The 23,895-nt window shown below is 41.2% G+C and overlaps 2 protein-coding genes across 7 annotated transcripts in view; one reads left to right on the top strand and one right to left on the bottom strand.

Annotated features, from left to right (window-relative positions):
• The first annotated feature begins 688 nt into the window (after positions 1-688).
• Positions 689-15,949, top strand: STARD3NL (STARD3 N-terminal like). The gene is made up of 9 exons (XM_089532584.1): positions 689-796; positions 3,652-3,950; positions 8,577-8,654; positions 10,214-10,291; positions 10,645-10,698; positions 10,803-10,920; positions 11,982-12,080; positions 14,657-14,718; positions 15,450-15,949. The coding sequence occupies exons 2-8, from the start codon at positions 3,726-3,728 to the stop codon at positions 14,707-14,709; spliced, it is 705 nt and encodes a 234-aa protein (XP_089388710.1). The 5' UTR covers positions 689-796; positions 3,652-3,725; the 3' UTR covers positions 14,710-14,718; positions 15,450-15,949.
• The window catches only part of AMPH (amphiphysin), a 126,440-nt gene continuing 118,459 nt past the window's right edge, over positions 15,915-23,895 (bottom strand). For all 6 annotated transcript variants that reach the window (XM_089532578.1, XM_089532577.1, XM_089532581.1 and 3 more), the window contains 5 exons: positions 23,652-23,708; positions 21,767-21,916; positions 20,279-20,536; positions 19,527-19,628; positions 15,915-18,666 (listed from right to left, as the gene is read on the bottom strand). In XM_089532578.1, the coding sequence (XP_089388704.1) occupies positions 18,559-18,666; positions 19,527-19,628; positions 20,279-20,536; positions 21,767-21,916; positions 23,652-23,708 (675 nt within the window). In that variant the 3' untranslated portion in view covers positions 15,915-18,558. The remainder of the gene's footprint in view (positions 18,667-19,526; positions 19,629-20,278; positions 20,537-21,766; positions 21,917-23,651; positions 23,709-23,895) is intronic.

Below are 23,895 nucleotides of genomic sequence, written 5' to 3'. Positions count from 1 at the left end.
TATGCCCCCAATTCTGTCCTCCAAGTCATTGACAAAGATGTTGAATAGCACTGGGCCCAGGACAGAACCCTGTGGGACCCCACTGGCCACTTCTCTCCAGGATGAAAAGGAGCCATTATTGAGCATCCTTTGGGTTCAGCCAGTCAACCAGTTACAGATCCATGTAATGACAAATCCACAAACCATGTTTGGTTTGCAACATCTTGCCTGATGAAGAAGCCTATGGAGCTTTGAAAGCTTGCAACAAGCATATTGTGCATTTCGGTTGGGCATTAAAGGTATCACTGCTTTTGTTTGTTTGTTTATTGCCACCTTATTTTGCAAAACTCTGTTACAAGAGACCAGTCTTTCCTTCAGTGTTTCCTATATCTTTTTGATTCAGACCCAGAGCATTATTAATAGCTCAAGTTTGGAAGAGACCAGGCCTGCCAAAGGTTGATAGTGACATGATGACTGGCAGTTTGCTGGACTCCAACTCCCATCATCCTTCACGATTGCCGCGGGGCTGACGGGAGCTGTAGTCCAACAGCCAGGAGGCGCCTTCCACATCCGGGTCCTGAGACTTTCACCCTGGACTGAACAGAGGAGGACCTCGTGCACCGCCCCAATGGCCGCAGAAGCCCCGCCCCCTCGCTCCCCGGGCCCCGCCCACTCGTCTCGCGTCGCCGCACCTCGAGCCCTTATTGGCTGCCTCCGCGCCGCTGCCTCGGCTTTCTGTTCCTCTCCGGCCTCCGTCCTTTAGGCCTTTTTCTCTGCTCCGCCGCCTTTCCATCTCATTCTTTCTCTGCCTCTTGAGGTAAGCGGTCCTGTCCCTTCCTCCTCCTCTCTCCAGGCGCCTCAAAGGAGCCTTCTTTCCCGGGTGCTGGCTCTCGGAGGCCCGTTTGCCCGTCCCTCCGCTGCCCAAGGCCTCCCTTAGAGCCTTTTCTGGCTCAGTGCTGGGGAATCCTGGGAACTGGAGCGTCTTGTGGCACCAGAGCCTGGATGTCTCACAAAACCACGCTTCCCAGATTCAATACTGAGCCAGGGCAGTTAATGCGGTCTCAAGACGGATGTGTTTTGGGCCTTTGTTGGCAGCCTCTAGAAGTAACCTGGTCAGACTTGCTTTAACTGCCAGGGCTCCATGCTATGGAATTCTGGGAATGTTAGCGGAGCTCTGGTGCCACGGCAAACTGCAGCTCCCAGAATTCCACGGCACTTAAAGTGGAGTCAGACCGGATTATTTCCGCAGTGTGGATGCAGCCTTCAAGACCCTGAGCAATGAATTCCGGGAGATGTCATGATCCTGGTTGTTTGGGTTTCTTCTGAGGGCAGTTTTACTCATTGAGTAGGCTTTGGAGCAATGGATGCAAGCTCCAGGAGAAGAGGTTCCACCTCGACATTAGGAGGAACCTCCAGACAGTAAGGGCTGTTCAACAGTGGAACACACTCCCTTGGAGGGTAATAGAGTCTCCTTCCTTGGAGGTCTTTAAACAGAGGCTGGATGGCCATCTGTCAATGGGGATGCTTTGATTGGGAGTTCCTGCATGGCAGAATGGGGTTGGACTGGATGGCCCTTAAGGTCTCTTCCAACTCTACGAATCTATGAAGCAGGAAGGGAAAAAACTACAATTCGAGATGTAAGTCAGATGTTAGTTTAAATGACACATATATGTTTTCAACTACGTTTATGATGAGGCTATATCCCACAGTTGGCTGCGATTTCCCACTGTTACAAAGTGTAACTAGCAACAGATACTAGTCAGGTATCGGTTCTTACTGAACTTGGATTATATAACACTGCAAAGTCTTTTATCGTATGTATTGATTGGCAGTATGCTGATTTCATTTCTGCAGGGCAAGATGTTTATATTTATCAATGTAATGCCATTTTATTGGTTCAAACTGCTGATGGCTTTTGTTGTGGTTGTGCAGCGTTCCTATTTCTGGTTTTAAAAAGTTTCAAGATAATATTTTGAAACGTTTAACCCAAAAAGAACAAACTGATATTAGATAATATGAATTATACAGTGTTTTGTTTATATTTTGTATATATTTTGTTTCTCGATACGCTACCAATTGTACAAGTAAAATACCGGTGTCAAAAAGCCAGCATGGCATAGTGTTTTGGGAATTGGACTACAGTTCTAGAGACCAGGGTCTGACTCCCTGCTCAGCCATTGAGTGTTGAGGCGACTGGAAATAGCCTAAGGCCTGTTACAGACTGCCAAAATAAAGCTGCTTCGGGTCTCTTTGGAGGTATGCTATTTAAATGATGCATGGGTCCTAAGAGTCCGGAGGTCGCGCCAAAGCCACACTCCATTCCTAAGCACTGGAGGGCAGCTTTGGTGCAGCTTCCGGATTCTTAGGACCCATGCATCATTTAAATAGCATACCTCCAAAGAGACCCGAAGCAGCTTTATTTTGGCAGTCTGTAACAGGCCTATGATACAGGTTCAGTAACCCTCATCTGGAAATGCAAAAATCTCCAAAAACCAAAACATTTTGCCACCAGTTGACTGCTTCCACCTTCAAGGCAGCTGCAGCAATCTACTCATTTGTTTGCAAAGTGGAAGCAGATGGCTAGCGAGCTCCCTGGAAATTTCATGTATTTTTTTTCCTCATTGCATTTCCCCCCATTTAGGTTGGAGAGGGGTGTGAGGATCTGTGAAATGGTGGGAATCCAAGCATTGTCTGAATCCACACCTCCACCCATTTCATGGATCCTCCTGTCTCTCTCCAGCTTGTCAGAGAAGATCTACAGCTGCCTCAAGTGGAGATCCTATACTGTCTCCTGTGACCTCAGATGGTAGTAATCCAGCTTCTTCTGTCTCATCAGATCAGAAAACTGAGTTCCACCCCCCCCCCAAACAATATCCAAGCCCAGGTGATCAAGGTGCCATTAACCAAACACCCAAAAGGTGCTCAGGCTAAAGAGTCCCAGAGCACTTGGACTGAATCTCAGTAAAAATCTCAGCAAATGATCTGTGATGCAAAAATGGAAGAGGAAGGGTTTTTTTGCCAAGAGTGTCTTGGAGGCAGTGCTGAGAGTGGGTAGTACTTTATTGCGGTGATGGTAGTGGCTGAAGCAAGCAGCCTGGATGCTGTCAAATCCCCTGGTTGAGCTATCATCCGGAGCTCCTGTGAGCCATAAGAAAACGTACTGAGGAGATTCAGCTGAGCAACCCCTCATTCTCTAGGGCCGTCATTCAACCTGAGCCGGCATGCAACCTAAGCCTAGGTGGTTTCCTACACACAGATCCACTATCTTTTAAGTTGAACTGTGTTACCTATCACCAAATACAAGTATTCCAAAATCTGAAATAATACTCCTGGTCCCAAGCATTTTAGATAAGGGGTACTCAACCTGTACTCTAGACTTTTGTTACATGTTTGCCCTCAATGTCCTGTATGTCCTAGCAGCTTATGGGACCACGCTGTGGGTATTTAATTTTTTTTTATTTTATTCTTATGTTATAAACATATAAACTCATGTATGGTTTGGGGTCCCCAAAGTATACAATATGTCATTTTGTTATTTTGATCGTTTACATTTCACTCCAAGTTGAGAGACTATTGTTTCCAAAGAAAATTAATTTTGCATATGGGGAATGACAATAAATTTACATGATCAAATAGGGCTAAATTGACTCACTATTGAACTTTCCTTTGTAGAGAGAGATCTCCTCTATGGGTAAACCTGGCAGTGATGCTGAAGCTGAAAAAAACCTGGTGTAACCGAAGATAGGATGAATCGGCTGCCAGAAGATCAAGCAAGTGCCCTGGGCAGCAGTTTGGGCTCCCAGCCTTCTTTACGAGATGTTCATTCCATAAACCCGGCCCAGCTAATGGCAAGAATTGAAACTTATGAAAGCAGGGAGAAAAAAGGAATCTCTGATGTCCGGAGGACTTTTTGTCTTTTTGTTACCTTTGACCTACTGTTTATAACCTTACTGTGGATAATAGAGTTAAATGTGAGTATTTCTAAAGATAGACGTTGTTCTGAAAGTTGGTGAGCAAAAATTACGAATCCCAAGACTTCATTAGGTTCTAGTCCCATGTCAACTGACCTGGAAGAAATTCCCACTGAACTTAATGAGAGCTAAGTAGATGTGTCTAAGATTGTACTGTTAGTTTCTTTATGTTGACTTGGATTTATGAATTGCAGCAACAAGAAAAACACTTTTTAGTCGAACAATGATTGCTGCATGTAACACTGCTAGGATAAGAGCATTCTAAGAATTCTTGGACCATTTCGATAAGGTATATCAGTCTCAGTCTCCAGTTGATAAAGTATGCCCACTTTATGAACAGAAGGCAGAGGGGGCAATTATGAAGCACAATCAGAGATAATAAGATATCATAGTATGTGGTTGTGATAAGATGTATGTATTTTACAACTATTTCTAGTTTGAGAGCTGTTGCTTGGTGGACCAGAACAATTCTGATCTTGAAGAAGCTGTCACCTTGATATCACTTAAAAATAAGCATCACACAATCAGTTCAAGAATGAACTATGCAGCAGAAAGAGAACAGTAAAATAACACCAAAACAGACTAGTGTTTAAAAGGTATACAGTTGGCCCTCAACTTTCAGAAGGGATTGGAGGTGCAGCCTCACTGAAAGTGGAAGAACTATGAATGTAGGCCTGGGTTTTTTTTAACCTGAGAACACTTCTCTAGGCATCTGTAGGTCCTCAAGCATGACTCTGTGGTCCACTTCTGCTGTAGGTTGACCTATATACTGGTGAATCACACTGGTGGACCTACAAATACCTAGAAAAGTGTTCTATATAGGCATTCGTAGGTTTTCCAGCGGGATTCTATGCTCAGCTTCTGGCAGAGGTTGACCATAGAAACATGCTGGAGGATGCACAGAAGCCTAGAGACAGCTTTTTTCCCCCAGTGGCAGGGGCAAATATAGTAATTGGTGAATAAGCAAACCCAAAATTGCTTAATCCACAAATGTGGAGGGAGGACAATATTCTCCCGTGCCCCCCAAATATATGCTTCCATGTTGAGAAAATCGCTTGAGGAAACTAGTATGGATTCAGCTGAAAAGATGTACAGCCCCCAATGCTATTTTCTCTCTCTCTCTCTCTGTGTGTGTGTGTGTGTGTGTGTGTGTGTGTGTGTGTATATATATATATATATATATATATATATGAAGCCGCTGGGAAAAATTATCTGGAGGTGTGGGGCAGGGTGTTATCAGTATGCTGATGACACCCAGATATTTTTCTCCATGTCTCGGTCTACAGCTCTGTCTTCAGATGGCATTTCTCCTCTCAGTGAATGTCTTAAACTGGTAATCGGCTGGATGAGGAAAAACAGCTTAAAACTGAATCCAGACAAAACGGAGGTACTTTACAGTAGCTGCCCCAAATTCAGGTATTGGGACACAACCTCCAGTCCTAGATGGGTTCACACTCTCCTCAAAGGACTGTGCTCACAGTCTGGAGGTGCTCCTAGATGCGATGGTCAGGAGTGCCTGTTATCACCTTCGGCTGATATGCCAGCTGTGCCCTTTCCTGGAAGTAAGGGACCTAGAAACTGGTACACAATGGTGGTAACCTCACATCTGGACTTCTGTAATGCACTCTACATGGGGCTACCCTTGTGCTTAGTTTGGAAACTTCCATTAGTGCAGAACATGGCAGCCAGGTTGGTCTCAGGTGAAACCTGAAGGAACCCCATAACACCAATTTTAAGATCATTTAACTGGCTACCCATTAGTTTCCGGGCACAGTACAAGGTGTTGGTTATTACCTTTAAAGCCCTAAATGGCTTGGGTCCAACCTACCTTCAGAACTGCCTCCTTCTGTACAATCTACCCCGCACACTCAGGTCCTTTGGGGAGAACTTACTGCAACCTGTGAGAACTAGATTGTCGGCAACCGCCCAGAGGACCTTTTTGGCAACTGTTCCCAGATTATGGAATGGCCTGCCGGAAGAGATCCATCACATTACCACCTTAAACACCTTTTAAATAGCATTAGAGATGGATCTTTTCCGACAGGCTTTTCCGGAATAGATAAGCGGCTACCAAAAATCTGAACCACCTATATCCGTGACTCTCGCCACAGCCACTGCTTTGACCTATTTGTTAATTTTGTTTGTTAATTTTATCGGCCATGTATGGGGTTTGCTGCTCACTCTTGTTGACCGGGGATTTATCCCTGTTTTCAATCCAGTGTTATCTCACTGTGATTATCACCAGCTTTTCCAGCATCTTGAAAAATCTTCCAGTTTCTTTGATCATCTTGTGAAAAGAGTCTTGAAGGGCAACAAGAATCTCTTGTTAGGAAATGACATTTATGTGTCTGCAAGATAGAGCTGTAGCGGAACCTATTACAGTTCCAGTGGCAGTTGACACTTGAATTATGGAATGTTGATGCTGTCAGTCCTTCTGAGAGAGAGTGTCAGTTATGACAGTTGGTGTTAGAGTAACTGCCTCTCTGTTTTTGTTGTTATGGTTGTTTGGTTGGCAAAGAAACTTATTCATTAAAGTAACTTATTTATTAAAGCCCTCGTGTAGAGTGAAGGCTTGAAGTGCTCTTGTCGTTATTTCTCAAGCTGGGAGCTTAAGGCCGATTGCAGTGGTGAAGGAATATTTTTCTTCTTGGCCTGAATACCTTTGCAGACATCTCTTCAGATTCCTTCTCCCTGGCGTCCTGTCGACGTAGTTCAACTCTGTAGGTGGTCGTGGTGGACACAGCACATCTTTCACGCCCTAACATCTCTATCATCCAGTCTTGGGCCTATATCTCGGTGGACCCTGGAACTTGTCTTGGGACAACTGTGCAGGAAATCATTTGTGCCTGTGGCTACCTGTAATCTCATCACTGTCCTGGAAGACTGCTTTCCTGATTCCGATCATGACTGCCAGACAGCCTGGTGGGCTCTGTGCTCTCTGGCTGGACTGTCCATACTTGAACTTCTACCCTGATTAGGCCACCTGAGACCAAGCATTACCTTCTTGCCCATGGTAGTGTTGACCTTCCATATCAACCAGGACATTGTTCTCCTGACTTTCCTGCGGAACCCTAATTTGGACTTTGAAATATGGTGGCACTGTCTTGACATGTGGAGTACTACCCTTCTACATTGATAAGACTGCGGCATTTCAGGCCTCACAAAAACTTGGCATGCTATTCTTCGATGAAGAAAGGATTTCTTGTTTCATCGTAGGGCTTCTGGAAGCGGGTGGCATTGGCCCATTCATCTAGCATATTGACTGACTTGAATGGACCCTCCAGCTTGGATTCAAGCCCATTTTACACAGGCCATTGTCATGTCTTCTGCCTTCTTGGCTGGGGTTTCACTTGATATTTGTCAGGCAGCTACCTTGTCATAGCCCATTACTTTCATAATTCACTACAGAGTGGACTAAAGTTTCTGACTCTTTCTGGGAGAGCTGTACTTCATTCCAGTTTATCTAAAATGTATTTTTGAAGTTTTAAATTTGTATAGTGGGGTCTCCCTATCCATGGATTTGTCATCTGTGGATTTAAGCCCTTGGATGGCAAACCTGTGTTGTCCTCATGTCTGCACCGCCACTAGGGACAGCCCCCCCTTGTCCCTGTCATTGTGCGTGCATATGGCTGTTACTCCATTAGGGACTGTCCCTAATGGTGGTGTGGCCATGTGCACATGCCACCATTGGGGACAATGGGGGCTGTCCCTAATTGTGGTGTGGTCACATGCATGCACTGCCATTGAGGACAATGAGACTTAAGGTTTTATGGATTTTGGTATCCAAGTGGGAGGTCCAGAACAGATTCTCGTGGATACCAAGGTCCTATTGTACTATGTTTTGATGTTTCAGGGTATTTCCCTTAAAACTGCTTTTATTGCATTGTATGGGTGGGAGGCATTATGCTCATATTTCATGCTGATATCTTGCATTTCATTTACTTTTCAGTAAACTTTTAACATGTTTGCAATGACGCTCCCACCTCCTTGCATGTAGCTTGCTAGTCTCTCATTTGTGTGAGTCACAAAGACCACAAATGTTGTATACCTGTAAGTGTAGATCTGTGACTGGTCATCTGTGAACTCATGTAACTCCACCCATCCTCCCCATCTTGTGTCCTGCTTGTTCTATGGATGGTTGCATTGGTGTTCATGGAACTGGTGGTTTTACTGGGAAGGCTCCTATATTGGGCTGGTGGACGTCGGGACTACTGCTAAGATGCTTATGTAAAATGCTCTAGAAATTTCTGAAAGATGCATTGTGCAGAAGCAGGATAGCCCATTTGTGTGAGTTCACAGATAACCACTCAAGGGACTACAGTTAAAGGTATGCAACCTGTCCATTCTAAAAATGGCCATCTTATAATTCCATTTTTGGAGATTCGGGGGTAGTACAGTATGTGGGTAGGCAGTGCAAAATAGGCTCCTTTTATTTTAAGAAATCGCTGGGATGTTGCAGCCACAAAATCAACAACAAGTTTGAGGACAGCATGTGATATATGAGCCATACTCTGCCCATGTTGGGTTAACTGTTTTAATAACATAAAATACACATAACTGAGTATGTGACTGAAAATATATACTTTTGTTTATATTAATGTCTAGGACAATTTTATTTCTCTTTAGGTAAATGGGGGCATTGAGAAGACACTAGAAAAAGAAGTCCTCCATTATGACTACCGCTCTTCATATTTTGATATTTTTGTAAGTATTTGCTTTGTGTATAGTACTTCTTCTGTGTTAAGAAGCTTCTGTCTTGGTTTTTGTTTGAATGAAACTATCTCTACAGGCACAAGAAACCTCGAAATAATAGAAAACTGCACAGGTAAAAGTAGCTACATGCTACTTGGACAAATGCATGTTATTGCTAAGAGTTGCATTAATTAGCTTACGGTAATAAGTACAGTTTGTTTTCCTCCCAATTTTTGTGTTGGAAAAATACAGTATGACCAAAATGACCTGGGCACGGTGATGGAATGGGACCTAATTTTGTTTCTTGACCTTCAAAAACCTAATGGGTGTGAGCAACTTTGATCGCTTTAGGTGGCCTTTTCACCTTCCTATTGACTATAGCCTACACTTCCACCATCATTGGCCAAAACCTTTAAAAAACAAAAACAGAAAACCCCCCCAAAAATCAAATTAAAATGGCCAGACAAGCCACCAGAATCTCAAGGAGTTGTTATGGCATTAGGTTATTTCACACACAACTTAGCCCTGTTTTGGCTTGAAATGTCTTTTTAAAAATGGAAGAGACCACTGCAGGCCCTGGTGGTCTGCATGTGGGTCAACACTTTGCCAACTCCTGCACTCATACTAGATTATAAAAAAGCTTTTAGCAATATTGTTTTAACAATTGGTTTAGTATTGAATTAACAGTATTACCAGGAAAGTGACTTATGGCCTAGATTACACTGCAGAATTTAAAAGAATTAGGATTTGGTGAGGGGGAAACAGAGTGAGTTTTTTCACTTTTAGTATTTAAAAGAGTTCTGAATTGTGGAACTCTTAAGTGAATGTCTTTTATTCCAGGCTAAGCTGGTGGATCTTGGGGTTTTAATAATACTGGCCCTGGTTGTTGCTGTTATAAAGGACTGTGGAACAGATGGATTTTAGAAGAATAGCCATGGAAAACAGAGGGTTTTTATTGGTTTTTTTTTAATTACACAGATAAAAGCAGACAGCAAATCAGGAAATGAGAAAAACCAACAATAAAAAACAAAACAGTTCACAGTCTAAATAGTGTTCCAATCTTTTTCAACAAGCAAGAGAGAAGAAAGCTGGACTGATTGCAAATAATGACAGTAAGAATAATTTAACAGAAAGAGTAGAATATTCCCAGAATTTGCTTTTAAAAATTTAACACTCTAATCACATTGGTTGAAGAGGTTATGCTCTCAACAATATTATTCAGGTGCAGTCACAGTGATTGCATATGATCAGAGGTTGAATAAATCTGAGATCACCATATCACACAGAAAATAGTTGTAGCAGCCTGGATTGTAAAGGCAGGGAAGTAGTTAAAGGCTGAGGAGGGTGGGAAAAATCAGCTTTTTTCAACTTTGACAAAGAAGTGACTGGCCTAGGGGACTGGCTGAGGAGGAGACAGGTGTAGAACGAAGTCCATAAGATACCTCTGGAGAAAAGTGGGATAATATATGAACACAAATTACTGAAGATGTTGCATAATTTTAATTTTCTGGATTAATACTTTAAAATGACATCAATGCTTTTTCTCCCCCACCCTTCTAATTTCTCTGTAGCTTCTGGCAGTCTTTCGGTTCAAGATTTTGATACTTGCATATGCATTGTGCAGACTGCGACACTGGTGGGCAATAGCAGTAAGTAGCAGACTTTTGAACAGAATTTTGAGACATGGAAAAGTACTGTTTACTTGTTAGTATGTTCATAATGTAATATGCTTTCCAAAGCTGTATTACTTCAGTCATTTTTAAAATACATAACAGTATAATGTAGATTAGTATTCCCATGTTTGTAATCACAGAGGATTTTGCCAATTCATTGGCTAGTTACGTTTATAAAAATTTTGAGTTCAGGAAGTTTAAACTCTGATTGCCCAGAGTTTAGTAAGGATCACTGTTCTTGTGTGGTAGTCTATCATGCTGTGTTGTGGCTTTTAGAACTAAACCTGAGAAAGCAGCTACATTCATAACCATTACTGTTTTTTTTTCAGTTTACAACTGCAGTAACCAGTGCCTTCTTGTTAGCAAAAGTAATTATTTCAAAGGTATGTATTATCATAGTGAATGCTAAATTAAATTACATAAATTTCATAATTTGCCATTGTGATAATTTTTACATAATGTATTTTTTCTCTGTTCCTCCTTCAAGCTGTTATCTCAAGGTGCTTTTGGCTATGTATTGCCCATCATATCTTTCATTCTCGCCTGGATAGAAACCTGGTTCCTGGATTTCAAAGTTTTACCACAGGAAGCAGAAGAAGAAAACAGTATGTTTCTTTGCTCTCTGTAGTATTGGTGCCAGGAACGTTGTTTGTTTTGCATTCTGAAGGAACTTTATAGAGCAGTGATTCTTAAATGGGTCCATGACCCCCAGGAGGCCACTGTATAGGGGGTCTGTGGAGGCTTGAAGCTGCTCAGTTCATATCCTCCCTGTAACAGAATGGCAGTGTGGCAGGAGACAAAACAAAAACCAGTTGGCTGGGCCTGTGCATTGCTTGTCATGTTACTGCTCCAATGTGGGGAGGAGGTGAGTTGAGCAGCTGAGCGACAGCAGAGCTACCAGCCAGGCTATCAGCCCACGTTTGCCCTTCTGTCTCTCTCTCTCCCTCCCCCTCCTTTCCAGCACTGTTTTTGACAGTGCTACATGATCCCCCTGCTTCTGGAGAGCAGAGTAAATGACTTCTACCTGCACAAGTCCCTTTTTGGACACTGCTTCATGATCCTCCATTTTTGGGGAGCAGAGTTCAGTCTGCTCCAGCCTTAGAGCAGATTGAACAGCCAACCAGCCAGCCATCCTGTGCCTTGGCCCTTCTGCTGTTGCTCATCTCACCTCCTTGCCAGAGCGAATCGACCCTGTGAGCAAAGGCTGGCTAGCTGGGCCTCCACATTACCATTCAATCCGTTTCAGCTGGTGGGAAGAAGAAAACTCTTGGCTCCTCCTCTGGTGGCTTTGAGGGACAGTTCAATGGATGGTGGAATTGTTAATGTGGTTCAGTGATCAGGTATTATTATTTGAATTTTATATCTTTAGTTAAGTCATAGAATCATAGAGTTGGAAAAGACCTCAAGGGCCATCACGTGCAACTCCCTAAGTCTTGGGGGTCCACAGCGACAAAATATATTTAAAGGGGTCCCTGGTAAAGAAAAGGTTATAGAGTTTATTGCAGTGCTGGGGAGAGAGTGATACTTTGATATACACAAATTATAATTGTGAGGTTACTTTCTTTAAAGTTATTAATGCAGCAAAAAGTGATGGCTGTTTATAACCTTGTATTGAAAGATACTATTTTAATGAAAGATCTACTGTGTTGTGATTTTTTGCATTTAGGACTGCTACTGGTACAAGATGCCTCAGAGCGAGCTGCTCTTCTTCAGCCTGGACTCCCTTCTGATGGACAGTTTTATTCCCCTCCTGAATCTGAAGCAGGTAATGAAGAATGTTCTTCAGAGACATAAATAATAGAAGGATCATAGAATCATAGAATCATAGAATCATAGAGTTGGAAGAGACCACTAGGGCCATCCAGTCCAACCCCCTGCCATGCAGGAAATCCAAATCAAAGCATCCCTGACAGATGGCCATCCAGCCTCTGTTTAAAGACCTCCAAGGAAGGAGACTCTATCACATAAGATAAAATCTGCATATGCTTGCACCCCATAGGAAACAATGGGGCATGTGCATGCAGTGGCGTGGGGGCGTGCACGCATGCCATTGTTTATATTGTCGTGCGGCTTCCGCGTAAGCAGGAAGCCGCGTATAGTGTGACCACATATGGCGCGGGCGCACTGTATACAAATCTTACAAATACCACCAAAGCACACTTCTTCAAACTACCATAAATAATAGCAACATTTAGCCAGTCATTGAGATTTTTCCCCCACATGACAGCTAGAAATTGATGAGCCTGATACGGGAAGGGTACAGTTTAGTTGAATCTGGAGGAGGTGCCTGAATTTGTATTTCTTTCTTTTCGTTGCTGTCTTAGAATCTTTGATACAGAACAGTTGGTGCTAGATGGCCCAGAAGGGTGTAGAAAGGAAAGTGAAGTTGGGTTATGTTCTAGTGACTTCCGTACCCACACATTTTGCAGGCAGCAAGAGCAGAAAGCCATATTCTCAGCTTGTATGTTATGTTCTGCCAGATACTGTTGGCAAGTGAGCATATAGGATAACTTTGCAGTGTAAGCACTCTGTGGTCCAGTTCACTGTTTTCAGTAGCCCCCAGTTGAGGACTTGGAAGCTTCAGTCCCTGAAGACCAGTAGTGGATAAAGTGTCGTCCTTGGGCTGCACGCAGCCCCTTAGGACTGTTTTTCTGAGCATCAGAGCCACAATAATTCTTTTTGACCCAGAATGCCTCCAGATGATCTCTGGGGTGTGTGGAAGGCACTTCTATGGGTCAAAACAAAAGTTTGCAAAATGTTTCAAAAAAACATTTTGCCTGATAATGACCCAGAATGCCTTCTAGGGACCCTGGAAGCCCCCAAACATTGTAAGAACACCCTGTATTAACAGCTTGTTAATAGCACTGAATTTGAAGAAAGCCCTTTTTGTGTATGAAGATTTCCAGCCTTGGTCTCAAGTTTGTCCATATTTGTGCTTCTTAAGCTATCTGATGACAGTGGAGGAGTTGTTCCCTCCCCCAATGTGTCAGAGATCAGCACCACATTGACTTCCTTGCAGGGTTTTTATTTTACTTTCTGGAAACTTGTAGCAGATTGACAGCCAATGGCTATGGACCAGCACCAGTCCATGTGCCACCATTTTGAGTAGCACAGACCAGTATCTCTTCCTGCATCTTGGATCATCCAGAGAACATATATTTTGCCTTTCTGGATCTAGCCATTGATTCCTATATCCCCATAATAACAGCATCTCTGCAAGGTCTTGGCCTGGGCAATGTCGTTTCCCTACACTTTTAACCTGAGACTCTTCAACTGCAGATGCCAGGGACTGAAATTGAGATATTATGCATGAAAATTATATAACCATTTTGATGAGTTATGTCCTCTCAGTTAATGGACAGAAAAACAGAAAAAGCCTCCAGTGTATAATAGTTTTCAAAGAAAACATTGTCCAGAAACTGTAATGCCCTTAATACATCCCTAGGAGAGAGAGAAAAACCTCCTAATTCTCAATACTACTGCTCAGTAGTAGATGTAACAAGCTTATGCAAGCAAGCAGAAATGCATGCATATATGCTGCTGGGAAGTCAGAGTTTGATTTGTGGTGTTGTAGAAAACTCTACAGATCAGGGTTCAAATTCCCACTGAGCCATGGAAACCCCACTTGGTGACCTTGGGCAAGTCATACTCTGTCTGCCTCAGAGGAGAGCAAAGACAAACCCCTTCTGAGCAAATCTTGTCAAGAAAACCCTATGATAGCTTCACCTTAGGGTTACCTTAAGTTGGAAATGACTTAACATGCTTTATATATTCCCTAAGGGTTGTATTTTCATATTAAACTAGAGCAGCTGTTCCTAACCTGTGCTCCATAGAGCACAGGGCTCCGTGAGTCAAAAAGGTTGGGAACTCTTGAACTAGAGAATAGTGATAATATTTCCTAGCCATTGAATCATAAGGTTTTTCTGAGTGCCACTGAGGTTCACAGAAGTACAAGTCATGATCCTGTGATCTTTCAGAGAACTAATCATTGGCCACTCATAGTGGTCAGCACTTTAGTCTTCAAGGATAATCTGTAAAAATTTGAGAGCCTTAGTTACACTGGGCTTACTTTGTGTTCTAATGAGGCCTCGTTTTTTGTAGCATAGTCAGTATCCTTTGCTACTCTGCAATGATATAATAGAGAAAGACAGCAACTAGGTGATGATGATAACTACATAACACATTTAGCAAAACCACATATCAGTATTTTTTGGTTAGACTTAGTATAGGAAATCACATATTTTAATTTCCCATTTGTTCAGTACCATTCAAAAATTGCCTTGACACATCAAACTTAATTTTTCTTTGCATCATTTTAATTTTTATATTTACATTTTTCAGGATCTGATGAAGAATCTGAAGAAAAACAGGATAGTGAAAAACCAGTTGTATAGCAACAACAGGCAAGTTCTCTACTGGAATGAAAATTTATGTATAAATTTAACAATCAATTTGCTAGTATATCAATAAGTAGCTATAAACTATTCTTCATGGTCTCCTGTCGAATGCCCTGTTTATGCCAATTGACTTGCAGATGACTTGCAGATTAGTTTGTAGACTAAATATTTTGTCATCTCTGAGTTGCTAGAGAAGAGCCAAAATAGTGGTACACTTCGAGATTTTCTCTGTGCCATTTTCATTCTGTCTCCTTAATTTGCTGTTTTTTTGAGTGTGGCATTTTTTTTCTTGCATGGAAAAAATACAGCTGGCTCTTTGTATCTGTTGGGGTTCTGTTCCAGACCTTTCTGTGGATAGCAAAATCCAGAGGATCTCAAGTCCCGTTGTTTCCAATGGCAAGAACAGGGTGGGATCTTCCATGGAGGCTCTAGTCTGTGCATAGCAAGCCGACAGAAGAGGAGAGCCAATTGTAAATGATTGTTTGATTTTTATATTAATGAATCTCTTAGCAATGTGTATGGTTCTCACAATAGATTGGGTGTGCGGAATCTGTTTCTTGGTTGTAGCATTTCATATTGCAGGTGTGTTGAATGGTCCTCCATGTAAAGTAATTACATGGTCAGAGAAAATAGAGGAGGGTCTTACGAGTCCTTTCTCTTTCAGTTCATGGAAATAGCTGTTTAGGTACTTGTCTTCTGCCTATTAAATGTTTGCTTGTGTTTTGTTTTTTCCCCAGACAGAAAAGCTGAATGCAGAAATCTGCTCAGGACTTGCTGTTCTTGGGACTTGAGTAGTGATGCTCTTGGCTCATGTTATTGGAACTCATAGTGGAAGCTTTTATTTATTTATTTATTGAGGAAGGGGAACTGTCCCTGTGCTTTGTAATACCTCACCAAATCTGTATCGCATCTGCATATATATATATATATTGGACTGAATCATGCCTAATATGAAAATATACTTGTTTGTAATGTATTCAGTGATGCTTGAAACTGACTTTTAATGATCAGGAAGCCACTGGAGTGTGGTATGCTTGTGAATCTAACTCATAGATCTAATGCTACATGAAATAATACATTACAGCAAAACTCTGTTTAATGATTTGATTTCACGATAAATTGTGTTTGATGTCATTAATTTTACATTTTGTTTTTTTAATAATGTATCTTTTTTTTAAAATGAATTTAAGCACTCTTTGTAAATTAAAGGAACACATTAATAAAATGTGGCATTACAGCGGTGTGTAACAAACTTTACTTACTTCCATGCAAGGGCTGGCATCCTATTAGTGAAAGTAATTACAGATGACCACTCAAAGAACCAAAGTTACAAGTAAGCAACCTGTTCGTCTCCCTCATACAGTGACCAAAAACCAGGCAGGGTCTTCCTCCTGCATGTCCCCATGGTGATCTAGTGGCTGGTGCAGGGTGGGAGGGCGGTGGAGAAGTGTCCCTATAGTCAGGAGCAGAACAACAAAAAGCATCCTCTAGAGATCCTGGGTGAGGAGATATCCTCATTGAGCATCTGGTTATATATAGGCAGTGTGCTTCTTTGCTACCCTTGCTACTCTGCTGACCACTAAATATCCATGGTGGAGGGGCAGCCCTTGGAGTGGAGATGGATAATAGTTCCACCTGGGCTGAACATTTTATCTCCCAATGCAGATCTTGACCATGGTTTTGAGACCATGAGTCTGCTGAGAAACTGAAACCAAGGGCAGACTCTGAGAGCCTGTATGGTGTGGGTTTGTACATTTTACTTTTAATACATTTATTTATTTAGGAGTGTTTATACCCCACCCTTCAGCGAAAAAGGCTGCCAGAGCAGCTTGCAAATCGTCGACAGTTCCATGTTCATTAATTTAACAGTTGCTTAGTAAGATATGAAACATAAGGCTAAGGGAATGACAGGGGGAAGAAAGAATATTGTCCATTCTTCTCCGATGCCACAAGTGGTGGCAGTTGGATGAAGGGATGGTCTTTCATCAGCAGGATAGAGCCATGCCTGCTGCTTCTCTCCTGCCAGTTAATACTATAAACACTGTCATTTTGCAGATTGGAAATACTCTGCTACTTTAACTCTAGAAAGCCATAGGTGAGCAACTGCTATTTAATCACCTTTCACTAATTTGCTATGCTGGTTAGGAGTTATGGGAAACCCAGTCCAAAATCTAGAAGGTCAGCAGTGCCGAGCAGTTATATATTTGGTGAGGCTACTACTTGGTACCTATGAATTCATGTTTTGCAACAAAGAATCCAAGGTTGATATTTCAGCAGGGTCTTTCAAACACTGTATAGTGGAAACAGGCAAAATGAGATTATAAAGTGAGAAGAACCACAGGCTATTCCTATATTCATCTGGGGGACTAATTCATTCCTATTTGTTGAACATTCATACCCTCATCCCTTTTTTCTGAGCCTAACTTTGGTTATAAATATCTGAAGAGCAGTAGATATTTTTGTGGAAACCTGTTCATTTTCAGCAGGATGTACAGTATAACCAGAATACTGTATGTGTTTGAGAAACAAAATGGCTGTTTCTGGAGCTGATCAAAGATTTATTTGGAATGACACAACACTGAAAAACATAATAGTTACAGATGATTTCTTGATACAGGATACATCATATTTACTTTTCAAGGGATTGTTGAAGGTGCGCTGCATAAGTACATATAGTGAAAATATAGTGTTTATTTTTCCTTAGAATAGAATTTTACTTATCCTTCCAGTTAAGTTCATAAATAAGATAAAATTGGTATTATAACCCCCATTATCAGAATTATCCCTAGCTATAGCAGTTGGGAATATAGAGGCGACTTAGCCATGCCTTCCCTCGTGTTTTAGCAGCTTTCAATGTAATTTTGATAACTGTCTTGAAATGATAATATTGCATTAGAAGTTCAGATTTTACTGATGGTTTGGCAATGGAGCAGCTAGTTTCCACTTGGAACAGAATTCTTTAATGTCAGACAATAAGAGCAAATGCCAGTATGAACAATACTACATCAAGGAACTACAATGAATGGGTAAGATATGTGTGCTAATGCAGATAATCAGAGGTGAGCAACCTTTTGGCAGATGTGCCACAAATCAAGGCCAAAGTGTGAGAGTACCACTTTCGTGCATGTTAACAACATGCAAGTAATCTCACACCCCTGGATGGGGTTTCCTTTCTAATCTATTAAAATGAGTAATAAGCAGAATTGTAGCCCTGACTGCTCTAGACAGGCTAATGAACTGTCCAGTTTTGCCCATATCTTACTGTGCATGTCATCTGTAGCACATAAGCGGCTGGTTGGCTCCCTATGATTCTTGTGCCACATATATACACACAACACATGTGCATTTGTGTGTGTGTGTGTATACTTATGTATATTTGAAAGGAACACTGAAAAACATTGCAGAAGGTATTTAACACATTGAAATTAGAATAGTTTGACCTTAGTACTACAGGATTATTAAATCAAGTCTTCTGCAGTGCAGCAACTCAATACAATACACGTAGTGCAGAGAAGTTAAGGTTCTGGTACTGCAGGGGCTACTCAGATTTGCATGGGAAAGTATCAGGTTACAGGATCACCATAGCTTTGACAAAGTACAAACAAATCTGTTGTCACGTATATGTGAACAAATATGGACATTTTTTTCCACGTACTGCTTCAGAATATGCTAGCTTTTAATTTCTTGCAATCATGCTCATTTGATATGTGCCACCCATGTTTTTGTCTGGCATCAGTCTGTAAACCATGATGGCTTGACTGTAAAGGTGGACTCCTGCACATTGGAGAGGTACAGAATGTAGGAACAGAGCTGCCTACAACATGTTTTAGCTTCTTGATCTGATAGTTATTCCCGGCGACAGGTGAAGTTCTCAGGAAAGAGTCCTTTACAGGTAGCTGCATCTCTGCACTGAAGCCAGTCACATTCCCTGATGCCTGTTAACCAGCCTGCTTCCTGCAAGGAAGGGAAAAAAAGAATTTTTCAGTAGTTACATGCTTCTACTGTGTAAGAGCCACTGACTGATGTGTGTTTGCACATGAATTAAAGCTCTTTTTTGGACACTACACTTTCTCTCCACAGTGCCCAAAGCCCCCCACCATGTTTTAATGTACAGTATTGGAAGCCCCTTCCCCAAAGTCATTCTGTACCTTGTGGGAAATGGGCAGGATCAGAAAAGCATCTGGCTATGTCATCATAGCCAGATATGAAATTATTGTAGCAGTGCTGAGACCCTACAGAAGACTTTGGTAGATCTCAGGACAGATATAATCATTTTGTGTCCAAATATGGGAACATAGCCAGGCACTTCTTCAATCCTGCCTGCTTGCCATGAAGCACAGAATTGCTTTAGAGTCCAGCAGGTGGTATATGGCTCAGTGTACTGTAGGTCCACATGCAAAACTACCATGATAGGGTTAGTCAATAGGACTGCAGCCTAGGTCTGCATAAAAATGAGCCCCTCCATTTGAAAAATCCCATTTTTCAGCACATTCACATTATCTTCTGTATTCTGAACCAAAATGATAAGCAAATGTTTTATTTGACAGGAATAACTTTAATTCAATAATTTTGAGCAGCTTTCATTCAGTCATTCATTGTCAATTATCTGTTTTCACTTTACTGCTTCCAGTTCTGCCATACTGAAATTATCTTTGCTAGTAGAGGCGGGTATACCTTTGACAGAAAAATGGCTCAAAATTTTTTAACCTTTGAAATACCGCAGGTAAAAATGATGCAAATACTATTTTTATTTTTTATGTATTTTTTAAAAAAATCTTTTAATATGAAGTGGAGCAAAGTCCTTTTGCTCTTACCTGATCAGCAGCTGCAACAGATGGAACTACTAATACAATATCTCCCCGCCGCAAATTCAGCTCATCACTATTGGCTGCCTCAAAATCATGAAGAGCTTCAACCTATAAAGCAGAAAAAAGCAGAATACCTCAGGATTAGTCCATATTCTCTTTACTAAATATATTTTCTGTCATGCCATCACTAATGTTACTACAGAGGCAGCCTTTGTTAAGGCAAAGAGTCTGTTTAATCATCTCCTTCTTCTACAGTCCTTTGTCATGGAATTTGCAGTTGGCAAGACTGGAAGTGTGGATGGTCCTCCCTTAGAAGAAACAATTGTCTTTTTTATTCTGCCTCCTGCCAGGGCAGAAGCACTTTTCTGAAGGGTGGACTTTGACTAGGCAAGAGTAACAGGCAAAAAGCTATGCTGAGACATTGAATCTGCAGGCCAGGTTTCAGATATCTTATTCATCATCCGTCTGGTTTGGGGGATTTTAGATGTAGTTCAATATCATTTACAACATATTTTGCAGTCACTGAGGTCAGAAATTTCTTCTAACGAAAACAGTTTTTGAAAACGTGGAAAGTGGCATCCAATGTCAGCTTACTTTTGATTTTTGCACTCTTGTGGTAACGTGGAATATTAAATAGCCTTGGATAAAATTAGACATGCATTTGATTGGTTCCACTGAAATTCATATACTTAAATCTGCATTTTCAATGTCCTTTATGTAGAAGTGTCAAGTTAGAACAAATAAATACTAAAGTAAACCTTATAGAGGAAGCCAGGTGGCATGTCATCATCTGCTGATACAGGCTGTTCCTCAGAAGATGCAGGCTGGACATCTTTGCTGATTTTTGGCTCGCTCGCAGTCTCTGATGTTTCACCAGCTAAGCCTTCAGTGCCCTGAGTGCCAAGATCCTCTACAGCATCTTTAGATTCATTTACTAGAACCTCATGATCTTCTCCATCCCCTTCATTGTTTGATGCAGGCTCTATGACTACTGCAGGGATGTTGCTGAGGTTTTCCTTAAGAGAAAAATAAAAGTGGGAAGGGGGAGAGGTGAAAGAAGAAGATCATAATTTATTTTCATATAGATGTAGCTGGAGCGTTGGTTGCTATTCAGTCTTCTAGAGCATTAACTGTTTTTACAAGTTTGATCTCAAAACAGCCAAATCAGACAAAATGAAAAGCCTGTGTTTGTCTTTTCTGTGTGTTCAAGGAAATGAAAGATTCAATGTAATAAAGATGGCAACAACAAAGAAAATTTGTCAGTGTTAGAGGAAACTGGTGGTGTGCTATGGAAAAGAACTGTACCTAAAATTAAAAAAAAAATCCAAGTTAGACATTGAAAATATTTGACACCTACCTTCCTCTATCTGTCTTACCTATCTATCACTTACCTATCTAATTACCTATTTATTTATTTCTAGCATGTATCTCTCCACTATCAGCCCACCAGGGTTGAAAGTAAAGGTTAAACATTTTAACTTGGTTTGATTGCACCCATAATATTCAACATTTGTATTATTTCCAATGTCAACATTTACTTTAACATTCCTAAGGGCTGGAGAACTGTAATTTCTGTAGCACACTGAACATTTTCAAGAAACTAGGGCCTGTTACAGACAGCCAAAATAAAGCTGCTTCGAGTCACAGTGGAGGTATGGTGTTTCAATGATGCATGCGTCCTAAGAGTCCAGAAGTCACACCAAAGCCACGCTCCAGCCCTAAGGACTGGAGCGTGGCTTTGGTGTGGCTTCTGGACTCTTAGGACGCATGCATCATTGAAACACCATACTTCCACTGTGACTCGAAGCAGCTTTATTTTGGCTGTCTGTAACAGGCCTAGGACAGGAATACTAAAAAAGCTAAAATGTTCAGGCTGTTCAGACCACAGGAAATCTTAAACAACCTTCTGTTATTTCTGATATGAGCTCTGGTGTGAAATCAGATAGTATATAAAACTAACATTAAGCATCAGTGGATTTTACAAAAATGGCAAAATGGCTAAACATGTGGAACAGGTTCTCAATCATAACACAAACTTCAACCAGTTTAACTATTGTTTCCTTTCATGAAACCACAGGAATTATCCAGGGGATCACAAAGAGAATTTTCAGCACCTCAACCAAGAACAAAGTTATTTGGGGCAAGCTACACCAGATGAAACGTTATAAAACTAGTAGAGATTTCTAGCACAGATAGGACTATATGTCCTAAAAATGAAAAGTGGAAAAATCTGCTGGTGGCTTTACCTGAGATGCTTCAGTTTTTTCTTCAATGAGAGGTATGTCACTTTCCTGAACAACTGTTGGGGCAACAGGCACGTCACCACCTTCCATAACAGGAGTGACATCAATGGCCTCTGCTTCAGTAGCACCTTCGACCACAGAATCCATCTGCAACTAAAACAATTTTTTAAATTAAAAACAAACAAACCACAATTTGTATGGATCATCAATATGTCCTGGTATACTAACTTGTCTGTGCATATGTCTTGGGAATGGAGCACTAATTTGGTACCAAAGAGTGTCAGATGCCTCACAAGCCTCAGCAGGAATAATCCTTTTACTAAGCAAAGTGAGGTGGCCAGCTTAAGTGGCAGGTGCTGAAAAGCAGAGAAAAGTAGCAAAGTGTTGGTAGACTGAGCTGCCTGGTGGTTTCTGCCAACTCCCTAAACTAGCTCCACCCTCAAGTGTGGTGGTGGACACTGTTCTATTGTGAGTATTAAAGATCCATCTTTGTATGGCTGACTTATGTAAATGGAATGAGAGCGGTGCTATCTTGTTTTTCACCTCAGATAAAACATTTTGGGTTGATCCCTAAAACTCAGTTCCATTCTCCATGCCATTTCCTTAAATAAACTCTTATTATTTGGATTATTATTTTTACCTAGGACAGTTTTCATCATGTGAACATTTCCCATACTTTTATCCAAAGAGAAGACTTTTCTGGGATACTATGGTCTGTAGAATATAGTACAGATGTGCATTTTGCTGCACAACGTGATACTGTCATAGGTGGTCAGGGTGTATGAGGACATCTGCAAGCAGTTCTTGGATACAGGATTACCAAGAGGAAGAGGCTGAGAGAGAAGTTTAACAATCAAGTATGGCATACCTTCTTCCCACTACAGTTCAAAATGAGTGATCATGTGAGCAAAATTATCCTAATTCAGTTAAAATCTAGTAGATCTGTGTGGCTTAGAATTCTACATGCAGAGAGACAGGTAAAATTGCCTTGTTGGTCACATTTGGCTTTCAGGCAGGGCTAAAAGCAGCACATCAAAATGCTCATGCTCTTGACCATGAATGGAAGAAAGGTCAAGTTGAGAAATGCTAAGAGTGTATGCAGATAAATGTGTATATAGAGAAATAGCTTTATTACTTCGATGCAAACCACTTAAAATACTGAAGTAATATTCAAACTGGTCTTCAGTTATGTCTTCAGATGAAAAGATTCATCACCCACATGTTTGGTGCCTATATCTGAGAAACCTCAGATATACTTTCAACATGCAGAATATGCTGCAAGTTAGAATACAGGGGTTTTGAAATTGGACTGGGCCACTGAAGTAGACAAGCAGACATTAACCTAGTTGTGGCATAGTTTTTTGTGGGTTTTTTGGACTATGTGGCCATGTTCTAGAAGAGTTTATTCCTGACGTGTCACAAGCATCCGTGGCTGGCATCTTCTCTGAAGCCACAGATGCTGGTGAAACATCAGGAAAAAATTATTCTAGAACATGGCCACATAGTCCAAAAAACCCACAAAAAACTATGGATGCCTGCTATGAAAGCCTTTGATTTCACACTAGTTGTGTCAGTTCTTCTGCTTTGCTATAGACAGCATCTTGGTTGGCCATACAGTCATATAATAGTGCTTAATATTTAGATATAAAATTTGAAAGTGTTACAGAACAAATTACCAGATAGAAATTAATAGCATAACCAGCCAGTGAAGCACTCTTCCCAAAAGAAGAAAAAGTATGTTGCTAATGTGCTCTTCTGTTGAAATCAATGGTACTTAAAAGTACTTCACCTTGTACAAAACAGTGCTGAAGAATACTGTAATTGTATCCCTTCTCCAAAAACATCACACCATACTCTCTACTGTGCCTGATAAGTTGGTTATACATACCTCACATTCTTTCTCAACATGTTCTGGTGTCTCCTTTATTCCTGCCTCTTCAGCATCCTTCATAAAACCAGAGATATAATTATAGCACTAATGTCAAGATTTTTATAAGAGAAATACATATCAGCAGTTATTACATGTTGTTAACTACATGGAACTGAGAAAGAGCTTTAAAAGCATTTAGAATTGGCAGATGATGCTAGGTGGCATGATACTATGGAAGCCTATTGGAAACTCATAGAGCAAA

Source organism: Sceloporus occidentalis, unplaced genomic scaffold, assembly GCF_023333645.1.
Source record: "Sceloporus occidentalis isolate IW3139 unplaced genomic scaffold, rSceOcc1.0.p SCAF_7, whole genome shotgun sequence".
Taxonomy (NCBI): domain Eukaryota; kingdom Metazoa; phylum Chordata; class Lepidosauria; order Squamata; family Phrynosomatidae; genus Sceloporus; species Sceloporus occidentalis.
This window is presented reverse-complemented; position numbering and strand designations above follow the sequence as displayed.

Coding starts and splice junctions, on each gene's coding strand:
- STARD3NL (XM_089532584.1), top strand. CDS start 3,726: ATGAATCGGCTGCCAGAAGATCAAGCAAGTGCCCTGGGCAGCAGTTTG. Junction 10,292..10,644: donor GACACTGGTGGGCAATAGCA/GTAAGTAGCAGA, acceptor TTTTTTTTTCAG/TTTACAACTGCAGTAACCAG. Junction 12,081..14,656: donor CCCTCCTGAATCTGAAGCAG/GTAATGAAGAAT, acceptor TACATTTTTCAG/GATCTGATGAAGAATCTGAA.